Consider the following 13,334-nt stretch of genomic DNA (forward strand, 5'->3'; position numbering starts at 1 on the left):
ACTTTAACAAACTTAATTTTAATTAATAATTGTAATTACAAATTAATAAATTTTTAAAAAATTATATACAAATTATTATTATTTTATTGATAGATTAAAATAAAATATGACTATTTATTTTAAAATAAAATAACCATAAAATTTTCTATATGTATGCGGTGTCATTTAAAGGATGAGAAGAGAAAACTTATATGGTAGAAGGTAGTCCTTACATACACAATATCAGAGCTCCTATTTGGATATCTAGATTGATATTGATATAGTAGGATCCAATTATCATTCAATAGAACTGATATTTTTCTTATTGAAATAAATATTTATAAATATTTGTCACACCTTAATTTTGACAATAAGAGTATGTTATAAAAAGAAATTTCTAAATTCAAAGTTTGATTTAATAAAAATTTATTTAAATTTATCTCAAAAATCTGTTTTTCTTTTTTTTTTGAAAAAGATAGAAATCTATTCATATTAACAAATCAAGTCCAGACTTGTCAATAGTTTAATAATATATCTATAAGCTCATGAATTTATCCTTCAGCTAATTCATTTTAATCTTAATATTTCTTGAAACCATTAGTAGATTTGTTAATAAAGAATAATATATATTTTTATATTATAATAACTTTATCATAATATTAATTTATATAAATTAAATATTTTTATTTTTTATTATACGTTAATATTAACCTGCAGTAATTTGCCATTTTTCCAGTCTAAGGTAACATTCTTTTCCCCATTTTGCACGTGCGATGTCGACTAATACAAAAGGATAGATATATATACACATATCTAATGTAATCTTTAGTATCGCGATTCTCTTTGTGAGGCTTACCCTTCTCTATATTATCTTTATTTACCACATCTCTACTTCTATATAAACCCGCAACGCAATCTTTCCTAGTCACTACCAAAATAATATCTCCTTTCCTTCAAATCAAATATAACAATGTTGAAGCCACAGGTCTACCAATCTCGGTCTCCAAAAACCCTGTTCTTATTGCCTAAACCCTTCATCCATGAAAATGGAGGCCAAACCCATCTTTCTGTCCTTTCAAGGCCCTCATTACTTAAAACGCAGAGAAAGATTAGAGTCGGGTATAAACCAGGGAACGTACAAGCCATATCAGAAATTACAGAGAAGCAGCTCAAGTCTACAAAAGTGAAAGCTATAGTGACTGTGAACAGAACTGTTGGAGGGTTCTTGTCAAACCTAGGGATAAATAGAGGACTTGATGATGTTACTGATTTGCTTGGCAAAACTCTCCTACTCGAGCTTGTCAGTGCTGAGCTTGATTCCAGTGAGTTCTGATTTTTACTTAGCAAAATGTTTGGGGACTATCGCCCAATAGCCTGCCTTTCTAAAGTGCATATTTAAGACAATTTCATAGCCTTCTTTTATTGAACTCCTGAGTTTTAAACTAGGTTATAATGAAATCACATTTCGGACACTAAAATTTTATGTTCTGGGAACCATGTGATTACTGTAACAAGAATAAAGAACTAAAAAAGAAAGAAAAGACAGTTTTAAAGGTAGACCTAAGATGTTGAGATATGAAAATGTGGAAACCATTTTTACTAATTATAAATATTTGTAAATTGTGAAGGGACTGGGTCGGAGAAGCCAACGATTAAAGGGTATGCGCACAAGAAGGATGAAAAAGGATCAGAAATCATATATGAAGCAGACTTGGAGGTTGAAGGTAGTTTCGGACAAGTGGGTGCCATTCTTGTTGAAAATGAGCATCACAAGGAGATGTTTGTCAAGGATATTGCCCTCGAAGGTTTCATTACAGGCACTGTCAATATTTCTTGTAATTCGTGGGTTCATGCCAAGAATGACAACAAGCGTAAAAGAGTCTTCTTCGCTAATAAGGTCTGCTCTATCAAATCAATAATTCTCATCTCACTAGCTAATATATGTTTATCTTTAGAATAGATAACTGACATATATTTTTCAATTTTAAATAAATAAATATATGTCGATCATTCAGTACTAAAATATAAAATACTAATAATATTTGTCACTTTTTTTATTAAATATGCTATCTACACCACAGGTAAGAATTATTTTACATATTTATAAGTTGTATTATATTGGTTAGTAATGAATGTTTCTATTTTACAAAACAAATATTTTCAGAGCTGATATTTCTAATTTTTCAATTAATTGAGTAATATCTTGAATACTGTTGATTATACTGTCATTTGGTTGCAAATTATTTTCCTATTTGCAGACCATTAAATTCGAATAGAACTATATATGTATGTGTCTGTGAGACTGACATTTGTTTGGCATTTTCTGTTAACGCAATCTAAATATTGATAAAAAAAGAAAAGAAAGAGAAAGATGACAAAATCTTTGATTTACAAAACCTAGGTAGAGAATAAGCTTAAAAGAAAATGTTTAGTATTGAATGCAAGTGTTGTGTAATTTGGAACAGTCATACTTACCATCAGAGACGCCGAATGGATTGAGGAGGTTGAGAGAGGCAGAGCTTGAACTTCTACGAGGCAATGGCAAAGGGGAGCGCAAGAAAGGCGAGAGGATATATGAATACGATTTCTATAATGATCTCGGCAATCCAGACAGTGACCCAGACCTCAAAAGACCCGTGCTCGGCGGCAAAGAGAACCCTTACCCTAGACGTTGCAGAACAGGAAGGGCAAGATGCAACACAGGTAAGAAATCAGGAAATTGGTCTACACAGTTAATAACTCTCTCGATCCATTTGACTAGTTTAATAACATGGACAGATTCCCTTGAACAGATACACTTTCTGAATCAATAAGCAGCAGCGTCTATGTTCCTCGTGATGAAGAATTCTCAGAAGTGAAGGAGCACACGTTTTCGGCGAAGACAGTCTACTCAGTATTGCATGCATTGGTCCCGCAGTTAGAGACTGCACTGGTAGACCCTGACCTTGCATTTCCATACTTCACAGCCATAGATTCTCTATTCAATGAAGGAGTCAACTTGCCTCCACTTAAAGAACAAGGTTGGAAAGATATTCTGCCTAACCTTATCAAGACTATTACAGATGAAGCTAAAGAAGTTTTGGCATTTGACACCCCGGACACAATGGAAAGTAAGAAATATTCTTTTTTTTTTCTTTTTCTTTTTCTTTCTCTTTATCATTCTTAAATTTATTCTTTAAGTCACTAATAAAAAATTATGAGTTTGTTTTGCATTTTCAGGGGACAGATTTTTTTGGTTTAGGGATGAGGAATTTGGTCGCCAAACTCTAGCTGGTCTAAACCCGATGAGCTTACAATTGGTCACGGTAACTAAAAAAAGATTTAAATTGTAGCAGTATATTGAAGCATACGAAAATGCGAGAAACAAGTTATTGCAAAACATTGCTGAAATATATGGGATAAATGATGCAGGAATGGCCTTTAAAGAGTGAATTGGATCCTGAAATCTATGGGCCGCCGGAATCAGCAATCACCACAGAAATGATTGAGCAGCAAATCCGAGGGTTTATGACAGTTGAAGAGGTAGCAGAGAATATACTATAATAAAAAATAAAATGCATTAATATTTAATCATCATCCTCTAAATTTTATACTTTTAAATGTATTTCTATATCTATATATACATGTAGGCTATAAAACAAAAGAAGCTGTTCATGCTTGACTACCACGATTTGTTCTTACCATTTGTGAGCAAGGTAAGACAGCTTGAAAACACCACATTATACGGGTCTCGGACAATTTTCTTCTTAACCCCTGATGGCACATTGCGGCCACTAGCTATTGAGCTCACTCGCCCGCCGATGGACGGAAAGCCACAGTGGAAGGATGCTTACGTACCAACTTGGCATTCTACGGGTGTTTGGCTTTGGAGGCTTGCCAAAGCTCATGTCCTTGCACATGAATCTGGCTATCACCAACTTATTAGCCATTGGTATAATACCTCCTAGCCAATATATTTTAAAGTGGACCTTGAAGCAGCTTTTGAAGTGAACTAACATATTGGTGCCTTTTATTTTTCTCCCTGTTACGGTTTCCAGGTTGAAAACACATGCTTGCACAGAACCATACATAATTGCAGCCAACCGTCAACTTAGTGTAATGCATCCGATTTATAGGCTCTTGCACCCTCATTTCCGATATACAATGGAGATCAATGCTTTGGCTCGACAAGCACTAATCAATGCAGGCGGGATTATTGAGTCTTCATTTTCTCCTGGAAAGTATTGTCTGGAGATGAGCTCTGTTATTTACGACAAGCTATGGAGGTTTGACCAACAGGCAATGCCTCAGGAACTTATCAGCAGGTAAATCCAAGTGATAACCTTTCCGTTCGATTTAATCGAACTTGAACATAATAAGTTATAATGAAAATCTTGTCAATCGGCAGGGGAATGGCTGTTCAAGATCCATCGGCTCCACATGGTGTAAAACTAAGAATTGAAGACTACCCATTTGCCAGTGATGGACTACTTCTATGGGATGCGATTAAAGCTTGGGTAAGTGACTATGTCAATCACTACTATCCAGACCCAAGCCTGATATTATCCGATAAGGAACTCCAGGCATTTTGGACCGAAGTTCGAACAGTTGGTCATGGTGATAAAAAGGATGAACCCTGGTGGCCTGAGTTGAAAACACCTAAAGACCTGATAGAAATCGTCTCAACAATTGCATGGGTAACCTCAGGTCACCATGCTGCAGTGAACTTTGGACAATATGCGTATGCGGGCTATTTCCCTAATAGACCTACAACTGCTAGATTGAAAATGCCAAGTGAAGATCCGACTGATGAAGGTTGGAAAATGTTTGCGGAAAAACCTGAAGTTGTACTTTTGACAACGTTCCCTTCACAGGTCCAGGCAACAAAAGTGATGGCTGTTTTAGATGTGTTATCAAACCATTCTCCTGATGAAGAATATATAGGAGAGAAAATAGAGCCAGCCTGGGCTGAGGATCCTAACATAAAAGCAGCATTTGAAAAGTTCGCTGGAAGGTTGAAGGAACTGGAAGGGATTATCGATGAAAGGAATGCTAATCCAAGTTTGAAGAATAGGAATGGAGCTGGAATTGTGCCTTATGAGCTTTTGAAGCCATTCTCTGAGCCTGGAGTTACAGCTCGAGGAGTTCCATACAGTATCTCAATCTGATGCTCTAAATTTTTGTTATCCTGACATAAGAGACAATAATCGGGAAAAGAAATTAAAGAAAGAGAGAAAGGATGAAATGTTTCCCCAACGGTCTGTCGTACTGGAATTTGTAGAATCCTGCAACTAAACAAAATATATTACCACCTATTTTTATGTTGTTTTTCTCTTCTTTTTCATAATCATCTTGCATGGTGGTGTGTATATCAAACCGACAAATAATTGATATCTATTTATTAATTTTAAATAATAAAATACGTGTGGATGAATTAATATTATTAAATATAATTATTAACATTGAATTTCTTATGAAATAAGATAAAATTAAAGATCAGATTATACAGTAAAAGAATAAAATAAGTGGGTTTCTTAAAGGCCGTCAAAACCAATCAACAAGTTTGAAGAGCAATCAGAATTAAAATATATCCGTTATTTCTTGTTTAGTTCTATCATGCAAGCAGAGAAGAAGTGGGTGAAATATCATTGTAAATGTACTGAATAAGCATGTAGAACAAGTTAGATAACAGGTTACAAAATTACTGGTCACTAAAACTCTTTCAGGCGGACCAGAGAAAGTCGATAACGAGATGGTCGCCTTATCCACTATCGTCTCCTATAAATCGACATCCTAGATATACTGTTTCATCTACCAAAGGATATATAGGGACGTAAATCAGTACAAATCGTCAGTAATATCTGAAATACTGCCACCTATATCTCTATTAGTATTTTCTGTAATCATCACTTGTCTAAATAGTTTCTCTTTTTATCCGTAGAATATTAAGAAAGAGATCAGAAATACACCAACACCTAATATATTACTTGATAAAAATTTTATTATGTCTATTATTCTCATAAGATTGGATTTTCGTACATCTTATAAAAAGAAAAGTAAATTGTAATGAAATTCACCATTATTTAACAATCAATTGTAGAGACAATGGTTTGAAATGAAGTCGCCACGTTTCACTTGCAAATTATACGAATTGCAGGACAATGGTGACTGGTCCAAACTATATATATGGACCAGTTCGAGAGAAACTGGTCCCGTATCCTGCTTTGTCCATCGTCACTAATGGTGATTCCCCACATAAATGTGGACAATCTGCAACAAAATGGAAACTGAAACAGAAGTACCAGATTAGCTTCTTGTGATGGATGGGAAACGAAAAACGTAAAAGTTGATTTATAAATTGTATAATATGCTTCGATTTTGGTTCAACTGTGATGCATGTGATTTTGATTGTTTTTTTTGCTTTGTTATATCGAGATATGTATCTATCATGGTGTCCTTGCATAGAAAGATGAATATAGTTTGGCTCAACCAAAGGCGATCGTGCCCCTCCCGTGAAGATATAATTATTCAATCAGGGGTCTTCTCATGCCAAAATAGCAGCTGAATCAAAATATTATCCTACTTAAGCAATTTGATGTAAAATTTTCAAATCTTACTAAATTCGTCGTTTGAATCACGTTTAAATTTAAGTTCTATTAAATAACCTGGCTCGATTGTTTAATTATTTTTTTTTTAAAATTCTAATTCCACTCTGCTCTACTCTACTCTAATAATATATTAACAAATAAAATAAAAGAATTTAAAATTTTGATTCAGTTGTTGAACTGATTCAACTGAATATTATAGAGTTCAAATTCAACTCGTCAAACTATTTGAAAAATTTGGATTCAATAATTTGCTTCAAATCAATTTCAAATAACTTGCAAATTGGCTCCACTCAATCACATTATTAAAACCAGCAATTAATATCTGAATTTGGCTATCAACTACTAACTAAACTAAAAGTCAGGAAACTACATATATGACTATTGTGCTTCCATGGAGATGACTGAGCTTCTTGCTGTTCGTGAGGGAATGATTTTAGCAGCTGACTGGTATTAATAATTTTGTTCTTGAGTCTGATATACACGTTTAGGGACTCTTAGTCTCATCAACTCGAATTCTGCTATGTTTGAAGCTGGTATTATTACTGCTGACATTCATTCTCTTGCTGATATGCATCATTTCTTGCATATTAAGAGGCAAGGCAACGTTGTCGCTCATGAGCTTGCCAAATTAATTTGCTTCACGATCTTATCCTTGCTGATTGTTCCTTAGTTTCTTTGTTAGCTTTTGCAAGATTGTGATGTACACCCCTTCGTTGTTTAGGGTTTATCTGCCTCAAAGATTTCAACGGGACATCCTTTCTTCAAATCTTATGTTTGTATGAATCTCATCTTAAATACGGCTATTTTCTTTCTCTTTTCCTATTGCTATTCACAATTTTAAGATTGTTTGATGGTGGTATCTATATGCCTTATTGGATTTATCTTTCCAAGTGTATAATCCACACTGGGACGAAAATATTTGTAGGAGAAAAAAACAAATAAAGGTTATCTATGGTATTTAACGAATTAATAGAAATTGTCCTTTTTTTTTACCGTATGATGTAGGATTCGCAAATTTTTATATTTAATATTAAATAATTAATGTATATTTTAATTATTTAAAATTAATAAATTTTATATGTAAATAATTATACATACTTAGAGGAGAATATATAATTAAAAACCAACTAATACAAATATAACAATTTAATAGATAATGTCATATATTATTATGCTATTAATTTTATTTACGGATGACATGACAGACTAAGTTTCTTAATAATTTCTCATACTTAAAGTAGACAATTTTTTTTAATTGTATTATCATACATAGCACTCCAGGTTATAGGTGGAGTGGACATTGTTAATTAATATCATATTATTATTTTCAGAATAGTGATATTAAAATACTGTACTGTTCACGGAACATATTTTGTTATAAATCAAATTAATTAACTTGAAGTCTGCAGTAGTCTGATAAGTTTAATTTGTACTTTCAATTGACAATTAAAAAAAGTAATAATTCTTTTTATTTCCTTAGCAAGTAAAAGGTAAAAAAGAAAATTAGTAAGTAAGGGTATATAATTTAGTTTGTCAAATCATATTTGGAGTTATTAAAGATTTAGGTGGAGTTAGCATATTATGATGAGTTCGAGAAGCATCTTAGATATTCACTCTCATAGCATTTGTATCTTATTTACTGTTGAAGACTGTAACAAGAAGACAGCTGAAAAGAGAGCCTCGGACCTTTGCAGACGGAAAAGCACATGCGGGGCTACTCATCACAGTCGCAGGGAAAAAGGGAGCAACCATCCCTGGCGGGAGTGGTCACTTCAACCTTCCCTAAAGCGAACGTTGGACAGAGTTTACAAGGCAACCCGTATAGATTAGGCTATCGTTGCACTTCATGTATATATACTCACAATCATCAAACAATGTAATCTCAGAATTTATAAATAAAAAACACACTCTTCATTGATCACAGAAATTCATCATGGTATCAGAGCAGGTTTCAAACCTGTGAAGAATCAATCAAACATAAACCAACCTTTCGTTTCTACTAAGAACTAAAAAGTTCATCATGTCTCAAAACGACAGCAAACTAACCAGTGTAATTTTGAAAGGAAATCAAAATTACTTTGAATGGTCAAAATCTGCCTACATCGGCCTCAGTGGCAGGAGGAAACTTGGGTTTGTCACAGGAACAAAACCCAGACCCAAACCAGTAAGACTAGAGGCCCCGACTGAAGAAGAAGCAGAAAAAATTGAAGAATGGCAAACCAACGATCACATGGTAATGTCAATGTTAACCAACACCATGGAACCTCAAATATCAAGATTATGCATGCTGTTAGAGTCATCAGAGGCAATATGGACAAAAGTAAAAGGATTATACGGGCATCAATAAAACTTCGCACACATATTCAACCTTAAACAAGAACTCGCACAAATCACTCAAGGGACGAAAAGTGGCTCAGAATATACCACAGAAATTCTTACCAGATGGGAAGAGCTTCAAAATTATCTTCCCCCGACAACAAATTCACAAGAAATTCAAAGAAGGACTGAGCAAGATCTAGTTTATACTTACCTGGGAGGATTGGACTCGAGCTACGAAAGCTTGAGATCGCAAATCCTCCTATCGATCGAGCTTCCGAAAATAGATGCCGCAATTGCAATCATCCAGCGAGAAGAAACTCGCCGAAGCCTTATGAACACCTCTCTCTCACTCGAAACTGCCGACAACCGCGCTTGCTCCACTCGACGCCTCCCTACCCACGACGTGGCTCGGCCAAAGAGAGAACCAAGCAGCGTAGAACGGTGTGACCACTGTAAAAAACAGGGTCATCACCGCGATGCCTGTTGGTTTCTTCATCCCGAGCTAAAACCAAATCTTCGGGGATGGGAGAGAGGAGCAGCAAGGCGAAGAGGAAGTGGCGGTCAGCTAGGGGGAGCTGCAGTGAGAGAAGAGGTTCGGCTAGGGGGAGCGGCAAGGAGAGAAGAAGAAGGAGAAGGAAGAAAAAACCCTAATGGAAAGGGTATATGTGAAGATTGTTATATGGGATCCGATTTTTCTTTCTTGACCCGACCAGTTCCGCCAATAACCCGACCCGGTTACGCCTCGGCCGAACCGGTCCATCTACTCCGGCCCAACAACCCGACCCAGCAGTTTCCAACATACATCTCACCCATTTGCTGTCCTAAATCCAAGCCTTGGTCCAACAGCAGTCAAATGGGTCAGGTTCGGTATCTCACTTTTCTTTAAAAATTACAAATTTTTATCAAAATGATCAATGGATAATTGATTTCGGAGCCACCGATCACATGTCCTGGAATCCAATGAATCTGCAAAATCTTGCACCCATTGCTGATTCCCAACATGTGACGGTCGCCAATGGAAATAAGGCCACTATTTATGGCTAAGGCACCACCACGCTACTTAATAAACAATTGCATAATGTATTATTATTACCTGATTTTAAATCCAATTTATTATCTGTTGCCAAATTAACTCGTGATTTAAATTGCAATGTTATTTTCTCATCATCGTCAGTGCAATTTCAGGATCGAGTAACAGGGAAGACGATTGGTGAAGGGCGACAAAAAAAAGGGCTATATTATCTTATCAACCCAACCAGCCAATGCCTCACAGCCTCTCCCACTATCAATCAAGGCATGTTGATGCATTAGCGGTTTGGGCATCCATCTGATTCTGTCTTAAATAAATTATTTTGTTATAAATTGAATTCTAGTTGCTGTGATGTGTGCAAATTTTCAAAACATACTCGCTTACCTTTTCCTTTATCTTCCTCTGTCTCTACCAAACCGTTTGAATTAATCCATTCTGATGTTTGTGGACCTGCCCCTGTTGAATCTTATGATCACTACAGATATTTTATCACATTCATTGATGACTATTCCCGCACTACTTGGGTTTTCTTACTTAAAGGAAAAAATGAGGTTTTCATTTACTTTCAAGAATTTTTTCATTTTATTCAAAATCAGTATGATACCAACATTAAAATCTTTCGGTCAGATAATGGTACTGAGTATGTCAACAAACACTTTTCTGATTTTTTTTAAATAAAAGGGTATTTTGCATCAAACCACGTGCATTAACACCCCTGAGCAAAATGGAGTTTCTGAAAGAAAAAATCGCCATCTTCTTGAAGTTACTAGGACTCTGCTCTTTCACAATCATGTCCCTAATATCTAATGGTCCGATGCCATTCTCACTGCTACTTACCTAATTAATCGTTTACCAAGCGTCACCTTACAAAATCTAAGTCCATTAGAAATTCTGAAAGGACGCAAAATAGAATTAGGGCACATCCGAGTCTTTGGCTGCGTTTGTTATGTCCAGGTCAAACGCCACCATAAGTTTGACAAAAGTTTCGTTAAAACTATTTTCTTAGGGTATTCCTCACAAAAAAAGGGGTACAAATGCTACGACCCCTCCACTCACAAGACTTATGTATCTCGCGATATCTCCTTTAAAGAAAATGACTCCTACTATCCTCAGATTCCTTTCACACACACTCTTTTATTTCCGCACAACTTTGTTTCTTCTGATTACAGCCAACCGACTCAGGATGCTCCCCCCGAAGGGGACTCAGAACCAAATATTCCCTCAAGTGCAATTCCTTCAGGGGGAGAAAGTGACAACACCGAAAATTTAGAAGATGGATCTGAAGCTACTCAAGAAGAAATTGCCTTGAGACGATCTACTCGACAGACTCGCCCTCTAGCAAAACTTCGAGACTATGTGTCTCACCAGGTATCGTATCCAATCCAACACTTCATCACATATGATCACATCTCAAACACATACCGGGCCTACCTAAGCAATAATACAGCTCACACCGAACCCACATCCTTTTATGAAGCCAACACCGATCCAAAATGATGTCAGGCCATGAAAGAAGAACTTCAAGCCCTAGAAAAAAAATAACACATGGGACATAGTGCCTCTACCACCAAAAAAAAAAAACCGTAGGGTGCAAATGGATATACAAGATAAAATATAAGTGTGATGGGACAATTGAGAGGCACAAAGCTAGGTTAGTAGCCAGGGGATTCACTCAAACATATGGAGTTGATTACTAAGAAACCTTTGCCCCCGTTGCCAAAATGAACACCATTCGAATTTTATTATCTGTTGCTACTAACCTAGGGTGGAACTTTTTTCAAATGGACGTAAAGAATGCATTCCTTCAAGGAAACCTAGAAGAAGAAGTTTACATGACTCTTTCCCCCGGCCATAAATCTTCATCTGATTCCTCTCTGGTATGTAAACTAAGAAAGGCAATTTACGGATTAAAACAGTCTCCACGAGCATGGTATGTCAAACTGAGCCTCTTTCTTTTGAATATTAATTTCAGTAAAAGCACCTCTGATTCCTCTATGTTTGTCAAGCATACACACTCACATATTATTATTGTCCTTGTATATGTTGATGACATCATAATAACAGGAAATGATGACCAAGAAATTGAAAAGGTCAAGCAAAGTCTAAAAAGAGAATTTGATATCAAAGACTTAGGTCAACTGTCATATTTTCTCGGAATAGAAATGGCCAAGTCAGACAAAGGACTGTTCCTATCTCAAAGGAAGTATGTCCTTGACCTACTAAAGGAGACAGGGAAACTGGGAGTCAAGCCAGCCAACACTCCAATGGAAACCAATGTCAGACTTAATTTAGAAGATGGTGAGCCTGTCTCAGACATAGGCCAATATCAGCATCTGGTAGGAAAGTTAATTTATCTAACTGTCACAAGGCCTGATATTGCATACGCTGTGAGTATGGTAAGCCAATTCATGCACGCACCTCGTACTAGTCACTCAGAAGCTATCGACAGGATACTTAGATATCTCAAGGGCACCCCAGGACAAGGAATCTGGATGAAGAAAAACAACACTAACACCATAGTTGGCTTCTCTGATGCAGATTGGGTAGGAAGCTGTGATAGGAAATCAACCACAGGTTTTTGCACCTTCGTAGGAGGAAACTTGGTGACTTGGAAAAGCAAGAAATAAAATGTTGTGGCAAGGTCAAGTGCAGAAGCTGAGTATCGAGCCATGGCCTCTACAGCCAGTGAGCTTATCTGGATCAAGCAAGTACTCCAGGACTTAAAGATTGAATGTAAAGGATCTATGAAGATGTACTGCGACAATCAGGCAGCACGTCACATTGCATCCAATCCAGTGTTTCATGAACGTACAAAGCACATTGAAGTGGATTGTCACTTCATCAGAGAAAAAGTACAATCAAGGGAAATTGAAACACCATTCGTCAGAAGCCAAGATCAGCTAGCCGATATCTTTACAAAAGGCCTCAACAAAAATAGTCACAAAATCATTCTCAGCAAAATGGGTTCGATTAACCTCTACGAACCCATCTTGAGGGGGAGTGTTGAAGACTGTAACCAGAAGACAGCTGGAAAGAGAGCCTCAGACACTGCACAGGCAGAAAAGCCTGTGCAGGGCTACTCATCACAGGCTGCAGGAAAAAAAGGGAGCAACCATCCCTGTGGCAGGGAATGGTCACTTCAACCTTTCCTAAACAGAAAGGAACGTTGGACAGAGTTTACAAGGCAACCAGTATAGATTAGGCTATCGTTGCACTTCATGTATATATACTCACAATCATCAAACAATGTAATCTCAGAATTTATAAATAAAAAACACACTCTTCATTGATCACAGAAATTCATCATTTACTTTTCTTGATATAAACATATTGTATGAACTCCAAATTAAAGTCAAACAGTAAGTCATGTGGATCCCAATTTAATAAACCTAATTTGACATAATCACTCGAGCCTCAAA

The 13,334-nt window shown here is 36.2% G+C and overlaps 1 protein-coding gene and 1 pseudogene across 1 annotated transcript; both read left to right on the plus strand.

Moving 5' to 3' along the window:
• The first annotated feature begins 853 nt into the window (after window positions 1-853).
• LOC8274394 (linoleate 13S-lipoxygenase 2-1, chloroplastic) lies at window positions 854-5,279 on the plus strand. Its single transcript, XM_002513397.4, has 9 exons — window positions 854-1,301; window positions 1,608-1,876; window positions 2,445-2,682; window positions 2,772-3,089; window positions 3,199-3,284; window positions 3,391-3,501; window positions 3,609-3,910; window positions 4,017-4,283; window positions 4,367-5,279. The coding sequence occupies exons 1-9, from the start codon at window positions 950-952 to the stop codon at window positions 5,124-5,126; spliced, it is 2,703 nt and encodes a 900-aa protein (XP_002513443.1). The 5' UTR covers window positions 854-949; the 3' UTR covers window positions 5,127-5,279.
• Window positions 5,280-8,586: 3,307 nt separating this feature from the next.
• Window positions 8,587-13,113, plus strand: LOC125369878 (annotated as a pseudogene).
• The last annotated feature ends 221 nt before the right edge of the window (window positions 13,114-13,334 follow it).

This window comes from Ricinus communis, chromosome 4 (genome assembly GCF_019578655.1).
Source record: "Ricinus communis isolate WT05 ecotype wild-type chromosome 4, ASM1957865v1, whole genome shotgun sequence".
NCBI lineage: Eukaryota > Viridiplantae > Streptophyta > Magnoliopsida > Malpighiales > Euphorbiaceae > Ricinus > Ricinus communis.

Coding starts and splice junctions, on each gene's coding strand:
- LOC8274394 (XM_002513397.4), top strand. CDS start 950: ATGTTGAAGCCACAGGTCTACCAATCTCGGTCTCCAAAAACCCTGTTC. Junction 1,877..2,444: donor GAGTCTTCTTCGCTAATAAG/GTCTGCTCTATC, acceptor AATTTGGAACAG/TCATACTTACCATCAGAGAC. Junction 3,285..3,390: donor TGAGCTTACAATTGGTCACG/GTAACTAAAAAA, acceptor TAAATGATGCAG/GAATGGCCTTTAAAGAGTGA.